Source organism: Neodothiora populina (assembly GCF_041146345.1).
Source record: "Neodothiora populina strain CPC 39397 chromosome Unknown canker_contig_5, whole genome shotgun sequence".
Lineage (NCBI taxonomy): Eukaryota > Fungi > Ascomycota > Dothideomycetes > Dothideales > Dothioraceae > Neodothiora > Neodothiora populina.
In genome coordinates this window covers 1,209,226-1,223,488 of record NW_027191405.1, presented here as the reverse complement: position 1 = coordinate 1,223,488, position 14,263 = coordinate 1,209,226, and the positions used below count along the sequence as shown (strand labels likewise).

The 14,263-nt window shown below is 50.6% G+C and overlaps 5 protein-coding genes across 5 annotated transcripts; 4 read left to right on the top strand and 1 right to left on the bottom strand.

The window, feature by feature from the left end:
* Window positions 1-244: 244 nt before the first annotated feature.
* On the top strand, window positions 245-2,155 carry AAFC00_005404 (uncharacterized protein; the record flags this gene model as incomplete). Its single annotated transcript, XM_069345182.1, has 3 exons — window positions 245-1,610; window positions 1,672-1,846; window positions 1,906-2,155. 3 exons carry the CDS (start codon window positions 245-247, stop codon window positions 2,153-2,155), a joined length of 1,791 nt encoding a protein of 596 aa, XP_069203011.1.
* Window positions 2,156-3,463: 1,308 nt separating this feature from the next.
* On the top strand, window positions 3,464-5,588 carry AAFC00_005403 (uncharacterized protein; the record flags this gene model as incomplete). The annotated part of the gene is made up of 6 exons (XM_069345181.1): window positions 3,464-3,648; window positions 3,715-4,073; window positions 4,138-4,313; window positions 4,371-4,574; window positions 4,623-5,497; window positions 5,549-5,588. 6 exons carry the CDS (start codon window positions 3,464-3,466, stop codon window positions 5,586-5,588), a joined length of 1,839 nt encoding a protein of 612 aa, XP_069203010.1.
* A 317-nt stretch (window positions 5,589-5,905) lies between these two features.
* AAFC00_005402 (uncharacterized protein) lies at window positions 5,906-7,531 on the top strand (the record flags this gene model as incomplete). The annotated part of the gene is made up of 9 exons (XM_069345180.1): window positions 5,906-6,163; window positions 6,274-6,370; window positions 6,434-6,498; window positions 6,555-6,596; window positions 6,644-6,794; window positions 6,845-6,890; window positions 6,944-7,212; window positions 7,268-7,363; window positions 7,422-7,531. The coding sequence occupies 9 exons, from the start codon at window positions 5,906-5,908 to the stop codon at window positions 7,529-7,531; spliced, it is 1,134 nt and encodes a 377-aa protein (XP_069203009.1).
* Window positions 7,532-8,099: 568 nt separating this feature from the next.
* On the top strand, window positions 8,100-8,698 carry AAFC00_005401 (uncharacterized protein; the record flags this gene model as incomplete). The annotated part of the gene is made up of 3 exons (XM_069345179.1): window positions 8,100-8,190; window positions 8,302-8,397; window positions 8,529-8,698. The coding sequence occupies 3 exons, from the start codon at window positions 8,100-8,102 to the stop codon at window positions 8,696-8,698; spliced, it is 357 nt and encodes a 118-aa protein (XP_069203008.1).
* Window positions 8,699-11,798: 3,100 nt separating this feature from the next.
* AAFC00_005400 (uncharacterized protein) lies at window positions 11,799-14,093 on the bottom strand (the record flags this gene model as incomplete). Its single annotated transcript, XM_069345178.1, has 1 exon — window positions 11,799-14,093. The coding sequence occupies one exon, from the start codon at window positions 14,091-14,093 to the stop codon at window positions 11,799-11,801; it is 2,295 nt and encodes a 764-aa protein (XP_069203007.1).
* Window positions 14,094-14,263: the final 170 nt, after the last annotated feature.

The window sequence follows — 14,263 nt, the reverse complement described above, 5'->3', positions numbered from 1 at the left end:
ATCATCTTTAGTCTGGATTCCTTACTTTAATTACCTTCTGATCATGACTTCACCTCTCTTTAGCTCTAGTAGATGCCTTACTTTGTTTCTGTGGTTGCCTGATCCCAGTCTTCGTGTGCCAGAGGTCACGACCAATCCTGACTCTGTCGCCACACACTCCCTCGACATCCATGTATACGCCTTGTCTGCCGTGATCTAATCCGCCACCTCCCTCAGTCCAATTGACGTGCGGATAACACTCGTCATGAATTATGCCTGTCCGGTAGCTATCCGGACGCCCTTTGCGGGCCTTAACAAATCGTCTGCTGTGATTCCAAACCGCATTCGACAACTAAACACATGCACGCGGTCGACTTTCGGATCAGTACAGCCTCGTCCTTGTATCAACCTGCGCCGCTCGGAGACTCTGTCCTGCTCTGCACTCCGTGGGTGGTCCCGCGAATTCACTCCCTCCTCGGTGACGGCAGCCAGGAAGCGATGGATCAAGACCCCCGAGACACCCGCGCGCCCTGAACAGATCACCAAGCGCCGTTCACCGCGGACGTGGCAAGACTACGATCCCAATGTCGGCATTCCGCTAGAAACTGGTGAGCTTGACCAGGCCACCATAACGAGGATATTCGGCCCGGACTTGGACGAGACTTTTGGAAACCATGTACTGCGTCTGGTCAACTACAGACGCATCTCTGGCAGCCTGATAGACGTCGGAACAGAGTTCCCCCCGGAGTCAAATGTGTCGCGAGATGCAGCCGCGGCAGCTCTGCAGTACCTTCGCGAAACATACCCTGATTTCGACGAACAGGGAGCAGGCGCGGCTTGGGCTGAAGCTGAGGTTGAGAGGGTAGAGCAAGAATACCTGACCCGCGCCGAAGATCTGGGCATCTATCGCAAGACTCCCGAGGAAGAAGCTGCTAGCGAGGCTCAGACTGAGCGTAAGAAGGTAGACGTGTATGGCGAAAGTGCCCTGGATGGTTTGCGACGAGCGAATGTGGCTCGGTGGAAAAGAGAAGACAAGAAAAAGGAAGAGCTGCGCGAACAGCAAAGGCTCGCCGAACTAGCCCGACTGAAAGAGTCTGGCGAGGAGCCTAAACCTGAGCAACAGCAGCGACTACACAGAGACACTGCCTCGCAAACCACTCAAGCTTCATCAGATGCATTGCACCTGCAACAACCCGTTGGTAAAGCTTGGCTGCAGCCTGTAGAGCGCAAATCTTGGGTAAAGTACTACGAAGAGCAAGCGACTATCATCAAGGACAACAAAATCCCTCAGCTATCTCTATTGCGTCGTCTCGGTCCTTCAGCCCTCGTCGTTCTTTGTGTTATCGGTGGCTGTCTGACTCTGCATGAGATGTACGCGCCGCCACCAAAGTCTGCTCGAGTCTTCCCAGAGATCCCACCAGCAATTGCAACTCTGGCGACCATCACCGCGATCAACTTCGCCACATTTGTCGCTTGGAGGATACCTTTCTTGTGGAGAACCATGAACAAGTATTTCTTGGTCTCGCCTGGATACCCCTTCGCCCTGGGTATCTTTGGCGCCCAATTCGGCCACCAATCACTGACTCATCTCTTCACCAATACCATTCTACTGTGGCCTTTTGGCTTGATGTGTATGTACCCTTGCATTCGTTTGTCTTTCTTGGCTTTCATGTGACTGACCTGATCGCGCAGTGCATGACGATGTGGGTAGAGGTACATTCCTCGCGATCTATCTTGGGTGTGGCACGATAGGCGCCTATGGTTCTCTGGTATACCACGTGCTCAGACAGAGATGGCTGTACTACATCTTCGGATCGTCAACAGCGGTCTTGGGCACAATGGCTGCGACCTGTCTCCTTCGCGCCGAGTGAGTGAATCCGCGGACTTTACGGAAAGAAACGCAAGCTAACGCTTTTGGTCATCTAGTCACGACGTCACGATTATGGGCTACCAGGTCCCCATGACCGGCATGACCTTCCTCGGATTATTTGGAGGTCTCCAAGTGTTGAGCGCATGGAAGGGCACGAAGATGGGCGTTGACTACTCTGGGCACTTGAGTGGTATGGCTGCTGGCATTGCAGCCGCATGGTACATACGACGCCAAGCCGCAAAGACTGAAATGACTCGAGAGGACTACGTTGGTCAAAACTCGACTGCAAATGAAGCAGAACGATAAGGTAGGAAGGGTCGAGTATAGCAGACACGGCAACAGTGTGCCGGTCGGAAGCATGTGTTGTACCATTATCATCATTGTAAATACCAGACTAATCTCGAGCGAGCAAATATTCTGCTCGAGCAGAACATGTCCCTATCTCTGATCTCTCTTATTTCAGCACACTAACCTCTTAACGATCTATCATCGTTAGAAACAATACGTAATCTTGGCACGCCAGCCACGACAGTGTGGCTTTCTGTTTTCCTTCTATCGGCATAGATTTCCCTTCTCGCAATAACTCCTCGGAGTGAAGTCCAACAATTAAGTTATATGCCTTGCTACGTGCTTACATATACGCCGGTCAACACAATCGCCTGCAGAAACCGCCACGAAAATCTCAAAGATTGGCTTTGCTCGCGTGCGCTTGAGTTCATCTCCGGTGGAGACTTGGTGTACCTCAGTCACTGCCTCCGCGCCTCCTCTCTCAGCGGCGAATTTACTTTTTCGCGAATGGGAGAGTGGAGCAGATTATTGGATGTACGTGTGGGGTATGTGGTTGATCTTATAGGTCGAAGCAAAGATTAAACGAAGTCTTGCCATGAATGCTGAGTGTTCGTGCGTGTGCCACAAGGGTCAGATAGAAAGGATCCCCATGCTATTCAGGAAAGCACCATTCGGCGCCTCCTCCGATAGCAAGAAACAGCCTGGGATCATGACTCGGCCGAGCTAGCGGTATGGCGTGTGTGTTGTTGAGATCTTGCCACTGCTGCCTTGGTATGGGAGTCATCACAATCGCAACTGAAGAGCTGCGTTTTGGGGTTTACATTGATCGCGAACCTAGCGTTCCGCACAAGATAGACTCTTCATACTGCATCACCTTTGCTACTTCCTATTGTACATGTTCGGCTCCCAGCGGAGTGGAAACCTTTTCTTAGCAAGGTAAAACGAGGAGAATGACCCGGGATGCGTTCGCTACGTGCCTTGTATAAGGTTAAACTTGACGCCACCGAGACCTGCCAAGGGTTTCTTTCGCAATACAGAGCGTACTTGCTGCACCTTCGTACAAGTAACTATAAGGTATGATACTGTGGGTAACCCCCCCACCCCACATTTATTGTGGACTTGACCAAAACACATCATCACCGAGTCCATAACTCGCCTGTGCATGCCATCCCAATCGAATGTACATAATATTTTTTTTTGATTATTCCGGTTCTGTATTGTTAATCTCTTCACTCCGTAAATCACGGAGCTCTTTCCAATGCTTTTATAACGAGAACAACCTCCCCACCCCAATCCCATCTCTTTGGGCGGATACCCAGCATCACTATGGACGCTTCACGGGATCCATACACATGGCGAGGCGCAACAGGCTGGAAGCAGTACCGGATGCTGCGACCTGGTCGAGGCATGTACTACGATGTCAAACGCCGCTTGCCATTTTACTGGAGTGATATACGGGACGGATTTACTTACAGAGCATTCGCCGCCACCGTACGCATGTATTTTGTCAAGTGAGTGTTGTAAAGTCCCATCGGATTGTATCTCTGTGTGAGCACTCGACCTGATACACATGCTAGCCTATTACCTGCGCTCGCGTTCATCCTCGACATGGAGAGGAAAACGGGAGGATTCTTTGGCGTGAACGAATGCTTGCTGTCCTCTGCTCTGGCTGCCATTGTGTTCAGTCTCCTCTCCTGCCAGCCCCTGACCATAGTCGGAATCACTGGTTTAATATCTCTTTTCAACTATACCATCTACGACATTGCGGAAAAGCAGCATATCACGGATCAGTATCCTGAATTTCTAGCATGGGTGGCCATCTGGGCCGCTATTACTCATTGGATCGCATCGTTTGGTAATCTTTGCGACTATATGCGTTTCATCACGGACTTTTCAAGTAATGCTTTTGGAATGTATGTTGGTATTATTTATATGAGTAAGTACAGCGTACCCATCACGCATCTCACTTTTGGACTCACTTTACTTATCATTGCATACAGTAAAGGGAGTCGAAGAGCTAGTGGATCAATTTACTTCGAGTACTCCCGCTGCAGGGTTTCTGAGTTGCGTTGTGGCTCTTTGTTACTGGGCGACAGTTTATGGACTTGAGTTGCTGCCGAGGACAGTGGTACTCACTCCTACCTTGAGAAAATTGCTGTCAGATTATGCATATCCGGTGAGTTCACTCCTCGTCTGCTGACTGTGATACTTACTTATATGACCACGGTTCTAGATCTGCACTCTTTTCTGGGCTGGCTTTGTCCACATAACTGGACCTCTGGAGAGAGCTGATGTCATGCGGCTTCCCATCTCACGAGCCTTCTATCCCACTGTTGACCGTAGCTGGGTGGTTCCATTCTGGAACTTGCCAGTGAAGTGGGTGTTTGTTGCTCTCCCTATCAGCATATTGCTCACCTTGCTCTTCTACTATGATCATGTAAGTCGATTCACTTATCATGGTGTACCCTGACCTAACAATCGCCAGAACGTCAGTAGTCTTGGTGCTCAAGCCAGACAGTACCCGTTGAAAAAACCTGCCGGCTTCCACTGGGACTTCTTCCTGCTAGGATGTACCTCCTTCGTAGGCGGAATCTTGGGGATACCTTTGCCGAATGGATTAGTGCCACAGGCGCCAGTGCATACCGACTCATTGACTCAATACAAAGATCGACTCGACATTACCCGCGAAATCGATGAGCATGGAAATACGACAGAGCGCCGACAGAAGTCGATCGTTGCGAAGAGTGTCGTGGAAACTCGGCTCAGTCACTTTCTTATGGGTCTAGGTATCATCGGCACGATGACAGGACCTCTGCTCATTGTTCTTCACACGATTCCACGATGTCTATTTGCAGGAGTCTTTTTTGTGGTTGGCTGGGGCTCGATCGAGGGTAACGGCATGACTCAAAAGGTTATATTTCTCATCAGTGAGCGTAGATTCATCGATCCCATTAACCCATTGCTTCGGGTTGCCAGGAGGAAGATAATGCTGTTCCTTTTGCTGCAGATACTCGGCGTCGGATTCAGCGTTGCTATTTCTCAGACCATTGGCGCGATTGGATTTCCAGTCATCGTTATTTCACTAATCCCACTGAGATGGGTCCTCATGCCTCGCTGGTTTACGAGACGTGAACTCGAAGTGATGGATGCGCTAACCGCTGACTCGGATGTCGTGCTGTCATCCCTTGGTGGTAAGCCGGAAATGCCAGAAGTGAGGCTGGCGCGCGAGAGAGATGGATTGCGCAGTGCTTCTGGCGAAGAGGGCCCGTTGGACGACAAAGAGAACGATGCAGACTCTCCGGACGAGAGGGAGAGTGATACGTCTGAGGCGCAGAGATTAAAACAGCTAGAGCAGTCAGGGTGAGTAGTATTATAGCCCAAAACCTGGAGAGCGTTGCTGACATTTTGCAGACGAAACACAAATGCCCCCTTCACATCCGGGAAGCATTAAAACGCCATTGCTTTACAAATACTATCAATGCAAAATGCACACTATACACCTGCTTGATACTTGTCTATGATCCGTTCTTATCTGGTGACTGTGTTCGGGTAAAGCCAAGTGAGCAAGCGAAGACATGGCCATGGTGTCGCTAGGACTTTCCCCATTAGGCATATGACGGCAGCGATAGTCATACTACAACCTCAAGGCACTCTACCATTTATTTATTATTGCATCCTCCGCTGATAATTTACCGTGAACTATTCACATGCCATCGTGTCGTATCTGAATCGTCTCTCTCGTGTGAACAACCCATATCTTTTGGCGCAATGAATGTCCTGATCTCGTTAGCGCTGCTCGCAGCTTCCGTGAACGGACGAGACATCGTATTCCCCTCGGTAGCAGGATACCAAACCCCATTCTCGATGCAAAGGAATCTAGACGATGGAGTAGACATCTCGTCCGCGAAATTCGCCGGTCTCACGACGTTCGCCAACCTGCCTTACGCGCATTGTTTGGCTGCTGGAGCCGGCGCCGATGCTCCTGGACAGTATGATATCGCCATCTTGGGAGCCCCATTCGACACGGTTCGTTGTTCCGCCTGCTGCTGCTGCTGCTGCTGCTGCTGCAGGGCCTTCTCTGCCGTATCCTGTCGAATCAGCTTGCTTTTACTGAACATGTGTTTTATGTGATCTAGGGAGTTACGGCTAGACCCGGCGCGAGATACGGACCTGGCGGCATCCGACTGGGGTCGAGACGCATCGTGCCCGAAATGGCCTACAGCGTCTACACTGGTAAATTTCGACGTGTCTATTGTATCATGTATCTAACCGCTCGCTGAACACGGTTGTTGATAGGCAAGAACATCTTCAAGGAGTGGGCGAAGATTGTGGATTGTGGTGATGCACCCTTGACGGTCTTGGTGTGTTTCGGAGAGCTGATAGGAGTCATGTATGGACATGCTGATGGGCTGTGTAGGACAATACTCTCGCTTTGAAGCAGCTAGATGCTGCGCATAAGGTAGGAACACTTTGAAAAGTTATGAAAAGTTGTGCTGACCGGCAAAGGTTGTTTCGGGCCGGGCTACCAACAATACAGAGTATTCAGTGCCACGCATCGTGACATTAGGGGGCGATCACACTACTACGCTATCTGCTCTACGATCTACCTTTCATCACTGGGGACCTGTGAGCGTTATACACTTTGACAGCCACATTGGTATGCCTATGCGGGACCGCATTATGGAACACCGAGGTTGATGAATGTAGATACTTGGGATCCAAAGGTGCTCGGCGGCGGGATCTCCGACTATGCGTAAGTTGTCATCATGTGAAAGAAGTCGGAGCTTTTAATGACGCTCTGGTCAGGGGGGTCAACCATGGAACATTCTTGCATATAGCACATGAAGAAGGTTTGATCAGGAACACGTCTATCCACGCCGGGATTCGCGCTCCGGTAGCCAACAAGCATTACGATCTTCGGAACGACAAGAGCTGTGGATTCGACCTCATCACAGCTCGTGCAATCGATAGACTCACACCGGAAGGCATCATCCGAAGACTTAAAGACCGAGTGGCCGGCACAAAAGTCTACATCTCTGTGGACATAGATGTTTTGGACCCGGCATATGCTCCAGGTAAGTTGAAAATGTCATTGATAAGGCACGATAGGCGTTGTTGACCGCTTTGTAGCCACCGGTACCGCTGAAGTAGGAGGATGGACAACTAGAGAGCTCCTGACAATCCTGGACGGTCTCGATGGGTTAGATGTCATCGGTGCAGATGTTGGTATGTATCATGATATCCATTGGGGAAGAATGCAGCAAAGAATTGACCGAATGGACAGTTGAGGTCGCACCGATCTACGACAATCCTGGAGAAACCACTACACTTGCAGCATCCGAGGTTGTATTGTCGCTGCTGACGTTGATGGTCAACAGACCAGTGAATTCATAGAAAAGGTCAGGAGATGTCGAGCAATCTGCAGCGTTCCTGAATTACATCAAGATGTCATCCGTCGAATACTGAGAATAGAAATCATGCAAACGATAAAACATGCAACTTCGAGCGCGCTTTCGGGTGATTCTTGTTGTCGCATTCAGCAATTAAGCCTACACGCATAGAAGCTTTCTGACACATTTTTGAGGCGCCTCGCATCATGTATATGCCACTGTCAGACTATATCGAGCACATGCTCAGACTGCATGCTGATTAGGCAGGGAACTTCGTTTCGAGTCCAAATCAATACCTTATGCATTGCCGAGATTGGAACATGCTTCCGGCGTGCTTCTATGCTTTAGAGTGCCTGCCGCCAAGAGATTGTGGTTGTCCCCCTTCTTTCCCCATGCGTAAGGTGGGCTCTGCGACGTCACCCGGCGATTTCGCATCAGCAACAGCGGTAGTCGTGAACTGCGTGAATAGTGAACACCTGATCTCTCCCTCCATCGCCTGATCCCATCTCTAGCGAAATCGGACACAGCTCCACATTACTATCAAGCTTTTGAGATCCCATCTGCGAAAGAAGATGTCTGGCAAATTCGAACCCAAGACAAAAGTGGAGCTCGATCCTCCCAAGGACGACCCCATCAGTCTGGACTACTTAGCAAAATGCGATGGTTCGTTTCTTTTCTTATGTTTCATTATCTCATCCCACTGAGAAGACCATTTGTAATGGTTTTCTTATTTTCAAAATATCGTTTGCTTACAAAGTCATCGTTATTGAGCAGGCACTCACGAGGGCTATCCTACATATGTGGCGATCAAGGGGACCATTTTCGACGTGACGGGGAACAAGGCGTATGCGCCTGGAGCGTCGTACTCAGGTCAGTTCAAACCTACATTTTCAAATTTCCCTCTTATGCGGCGAGAAGCATTATGCCAAAAAAAGAAAAAAAAGGCTCGTTATTGCAAGACAACAACGGAAATACTGACATCTTGTTTATCGGGGATCTAGTCTTTGCAGGCAAAGACGCATCACGCGCACTAGCACAGTCGTCGCTGAAGCCGGAAGAATGCCGTCCAGACTGGGAAGACCTGTCGGATGACCACAAGAAAGTGCTGAATGACTGGTTTACTTTCTTCAGCAAGCGCTATAACATCAAGGGGAAGGTCGCTACGGCTTAATGCTGGTTGGAGTGTAGAGGATGATAATGAAATTGATTTTCAGAATATGACACTGTAAAGTCATCTTTTCTTGCTTTCTCCATCTAAGGGGTATATGCCATCATATGCGTCTTTCTTGTATTCCCTCAAGAGAACCGTCCATGAATCTGTTTCACATGTCAACTCCTGGCCGGTCACATAACTCGAGACATGCAACACCCACATCTGTACCAATCAAGCCGATCAGACCAAGTAAAAAATCCCACAACATCCCTCACCCCACACCCCCATCAACACCTTGACATCCTCCACCACCCCAACATACTCATGCTCAACCCTTTCCATAAGCAGACAAGCAAAGCAAAGCAAAACAAGCAAACAATCCAATCACCGCCTCCGTCTGGGCCCCCCACCACCACCACTACAACCAGCACCACCACCAGCACCACTAACCGCCTGCGAAACCCAGCACTGGAACCTCTGCGCGCAGTTCGCACACACTCCCGTCGTCGTCGAGTACCATGGTCCACCGGTTGAATTTTTGCATTCTTGACCTGCTACTCCTGCTGATCCTGCTGATACTGCTCCTGCTCCTGCTCCTGCTGCCGGTGCTCCTGACGCTGTCCTAGCAGTAGTAGGCGAAATAGCAGATCGACTGTGTCGATGATGACGAGAGCTACTACCGCTACTGCTACTGCGGCTGTGGCTGTGGTTGCAGAGTTTGAGCCGTCGGCCTTGGTGTCCGCAGCTGTATTGTATTATGCCCCGGTCACACATGTCTTTCTCTTTCTTTCTCTTTTTCTTCTTATGGGGCAAAGAGAGCCAATGCTGAAGGTGAGGTCGATAACGGGGTTTGGGGGAGGATGGGTGTGGTTTTGGATTCGGGTTGCTGTCTTGAGGAGAATAAGGGGTGGACTGGCACCAATTTCTTTTTTTCTTTTTGTTGGTGGCTTTGAGACAGTACGTAGAGGTTGAGGAATGGACTCGGTCAACAATTATGAGAGGAGGGGAGTTCATCGAAACTACGACAGATGCTTGTGTAGATTGATGAATCGCTCTCTGTGACACCTGACATTGACAGTACACAGAAGATGGCACATGCGCTGTGCAGCAAGGACTATGACTCTATCGAAGTGTCCAACCAATGGGGACAGCATCAAACAATTTTCACGCGGTGGGCACACCGAGCCGATAGACTAGTCTATAGGAATGTGTAATCTGTGATACAATAGATATGCCGTGAGAAACATAAGACGATGCTCATATGTCTGCTCAAGTTTCCTGTATCCTCATGGCGCGACAACAAAAGAAGCGACAGTAAGACGCAGCACAGAAAACGACACCATCGCCCCCGGTGGTCGACAAGCATCATTCGTCGAGTCAACAGCCTGAGATATCAATCGGTCGGAGGCGGAGATCCCTTCAAAAGTCCCTCAAACCTCACGTTCCTCTCAAGATCGAATACCAGCTGCTCGATAAGCACATGGCTGACAAACTTCAAGTCTAGTCGACCACTCGCGTTTCACGGACCACGCGCCAAAACACTGGTGATTGGGATCGTTACGGGCGAAGTGGCAATACTTGATGAGTCGACGGGCCGAGTGGCCACAAGCAAAGTGGATGACCTCGTACTGACACATGACTGACACGAGGGGCGACAGGTTTTTGGTTTCGAATGGGGTTATTGGTGTAGCGATGGTCTTACACTTCCAAAGCCGGTTTCTTAGAATGGCCGTGTTTCAGAAGGAGCGGTCGCACTGTGATTCACTGTGTCTTGATGACGTGATCTCCACGGGAAGATGGTGGTGGGTGCGGTCACAAGAGCAGAATCAACCCGAAATAGCGATGGCTGGTGTGACCGAGGAAAGGTCAAGGGTGTGATGGCAGAGGTAGCCAGTGTACCTCGGATAGGTAGCAGTCTCAAAGGGTAGTGCCAGAAGGTAGTATGACTGAAAAGGAGTCTCGAGTTGTTTAGCAGCATCCCGAGAAGTGCTCACCCACCGATGGAATATATATACATCACCTCGCAACTGCCTCGCGACCTCAGGGCGAAAGGGGAACTGGGATGCCCATGAACTTCATGCATATCTTGCTCGATCCTCAGTGGTCTTCCTGCTTGCTTGCGATCACTACTTGCCCATCAGCAGCGAATCCTCAACAGGATGTAGTTGAGGTCAGACTACAACTGAACAGGAAGCCGAATGGAAGCATCGCTGTTTCCCATGAAGATACCCGCGTGTGACACCCTAAAAGCTCCTCCTCACAATGTCCCAAGCGCCGAACGTGCAGCAATTGTATCTGTCCGATGCACAAATCAGACAGAGGAGATGCGTGAGGAAGAAGAACCGAAGGAACATATCCGCGATCCCCGGTTAGTACCGTGGACATATTACAAAGTGAGCTATCAAGAAAAAGGAAGGCTCCTAGGTCAACCAGGGAGATCGAAGGTCGTGATTTGTCTTCTTTACCTCACATCTCGATGATCAAACGAGCCTCAAGATGGCATCAGGCAGGGCAGACGTGGAAATAAGGGAGCGGATGCTCGCATAAGTTGGTGTGCATACATACGAAGAACGACCAAAGCTCGGCACAGTAGTGCTATAAGTCGAGACATATGACCCGGGACTTTGGTCTTATAGATGCACAATGGATGCATATGCTGTGCGATAAGGGAACGGTCCGTGCCAGTAAGCAGCATGCCGACTTTGATCTCTCCCCTGCATATATGTTGAGGGAGATGTGCGAGGATGTCGGCCATGTGCATGGAAGGCGATTACAAGAAAATGCTGTCATACGTTTGACAATCGCTCCGTTACCTGGTAGAAGTCGTTGGAAACGTTGCGAGATGGGGAAGGTGCGGTGCAACGTAGCGATAGTGAAGATTGTAACCAGCCAGAGAATAAAGAAAATGCTGTAGAACTATATACGAATATCTGGGGTTTGCTTTATTTGTTGAGTGGTAGAAATATAGAAAATTTGATATGTGAGTATGGTGCGTGACGGACCGCAAGGTAACACCAGGCTACGGAGAATTTCTTCATGTCGTGGCAGATGGTAGATGATGACACCCGCAGGGAACCCACATGGGCAGCCGTTACTTAGACTTTCCCAAGTATCCAGTCTACTTACCACCATTGCGGGCACGACGCGCCATTCTCTTCTTCTGAATGATGCGTTGCCTGTTTGCGAGCTTTTCCCTTTCGTCAGCGGGCATATCGGCAGTCGCGGCGGCAGAGGAGGACTTGTCGTCTTCGTCCTGCGCAGAGCCACGCTTCCTCTTCTTGTCGGCAGGGAATTTACGATCCCCGCGATCCCCACGACGTTCGCTGCTGGATTTGGCGAGTATTTCTCTCCGATCGTGAGACTTGACCTCGCGTTCTTTCCTCCGTTGCACGACCTGTGCATTCTCAATTGCAAATTCGACGATCAGTCTTTTCTTCCTCTCGGCGATGGCCTCTTTTGAAATCCTTTTGCCCTTGGCGCTGGGTTCCTGCGCCTGGTAGCCAATTGCGTGGCCGTTGAGCCAACGCAGGCCCATGAGCGCAGAACGGTGGGTGTAGTACTCTATGAAACCATAGCCACGGCTGCGACCCGCGCCGCTTTTCTCCTCCACTTTACCGCCCTCGCGTCCCTCGAACACAATTTTGGCCTGCTTGACCACACCCTTGGCGCGAGCTCGGCGATCTCTTTCGGCTTGTTGCATTTCTTCACCACCTCGAGAGAGCTCCTCCTTTGACAACGGCTGGCGAATGCCCTTTTTGACGTCTGTGGCGAATCCAACAATGGCCTCTCTGGCTAGTTGTTTAAGGTCCTTCGAAGTGATCGTTCTGGGCAGGTTGCGGATCGAAAGACGGGTCAAGCTGAGATGGAGCGATGGGTTGCTCTCGATGAGTGTCTTTCTCTGTTTGACACTCGCCTCACGCATGGTCTGCTCAGATGGGGAGAGCTCCGCGTACAATGGTGAGTTTGTGGGAATAGTACCTTCAGAAAGGAGATAAAGACGGCGCTTGTCTGTGTCACGCTTGAAGCGATTGGCCTGTCCCTCTTTGGTCAGACGCTCGGCATCTGACTTGTTGACTGCACGAGAGACCTGTAGCACACGACCATCTAAGGTGTATCTGCCGGAAGGATCAGACTCATCATTTTGGAGGATGGACTTTGAGACGTGAGCAGCAGCAGGGTCCTTGGCCTTGCCGTCGACAGGCTTGGGTGGCTGGTGTCTAGGGGCCTCCCTGATGCAGTTGTCGGCGTCCTCGAGGTTGTAGAAGCATACAAAGCCGTTACCCCTGGGACGACCTGTGCCGTGGTCGAGCACGACTCGAGCGTAACGCACTGAGCCGAATTGTGTGAAGTGATCTTCAAGGTCCTCGTCAGAGCAGGTGAAGGGGAGGTTACGGACGAAGAGGGTAGAGGAGTTGTCGTTTCGATCGAACTCGGGCTTGTCGTTCTCATCCCCATCCATGTCCATGTCTTCGTCGTAGTCATCCTCATCATCTTCGTCCGACTGATCATCGTCGTCATCAAGATCAAGATGCTCATTCGCCCCGTCGTCTTCTTCTTCTTCCTTCTCCTCCTGCTCGTCGTCCTCCTCCACAGGCTCATCGGGCTGATCCTCGCCGCTCTTGCCCTGCCACGTCTCCCTGTCTACGGCCCAATCAACAGCCAATGTTCTGCCGTCCACTTCTTTGCCGTTGACGCCTTCGAGAGCTTTTTCTGCGTTTTTCCTTCCACGCATGGTGACAAAACCAAAACCAGAAAGGAGGCCTGGCTTCTTCATAGGAACGACAGCGTGCTTGATCTTTCCGTAGCTCTGGAAGAGCTTGGTGAGTTGGTTGGGCCCCTTGATACTCCAAGGCAGGTTGCGGACGATGAGTTTTGTAGGCAGATACTCAGTCTTCTGCTTCTCCCGCTCTTCCTTGAACTTCTGACCGGCGGTGGGTGGGGCAACAGCACCAGCATCTTTCTCTCTGTTTCTGGGCTCTGCCACTTCGCAACGCAACTTGCGGCCGTCGACCATGAAGCCGTTGAACTCCTGCTTGGCGCGCTGGCAGTCTTCAGCGTCGGCGAATGTGACGAATCCATATCCCTTGCATTGGCTGGTCTCTTTGTCCATGACAGCAGTAGCGTGCTTGATCGGGTAGGATTGCGAGAACATTTCCGTCAAGGATTCCGTAGTGGTCGACGAGGGCAGAGCTCGCACGAACAGCGAGCGGCGTTGAGAAGTCGCATCTTCGCCTTCTTTCTTTGTCTTGTCTTCCTTGCTTCCATTCGTGGTTTGTGTCTTGCCGTCTGTCTTCTCTTCCTTCATCTCTACGTCCTGATCCTCGCCTTTCGTGGTCGTCGGAAGCATATCAGATGGTGCCTGGGCAGTGCCTCCATCCAGAGACAGCCTCTGTCGCTTCCTGGGAGGTGTCATTGTTGCTGTAGGGGCAGGAGTTCAATGAAGGAAAAAAACTTTGTAGAATGTGAATTGCTGCAATAATAAAACGCCAGGAAATTTCGAGTTGCTGCTTGGAACATTTCTGATTAAGCTTTCTTTAGCGTCCTTTGCTTGACCATGCTTCGTGCACGTCCCGCTTACTGTGA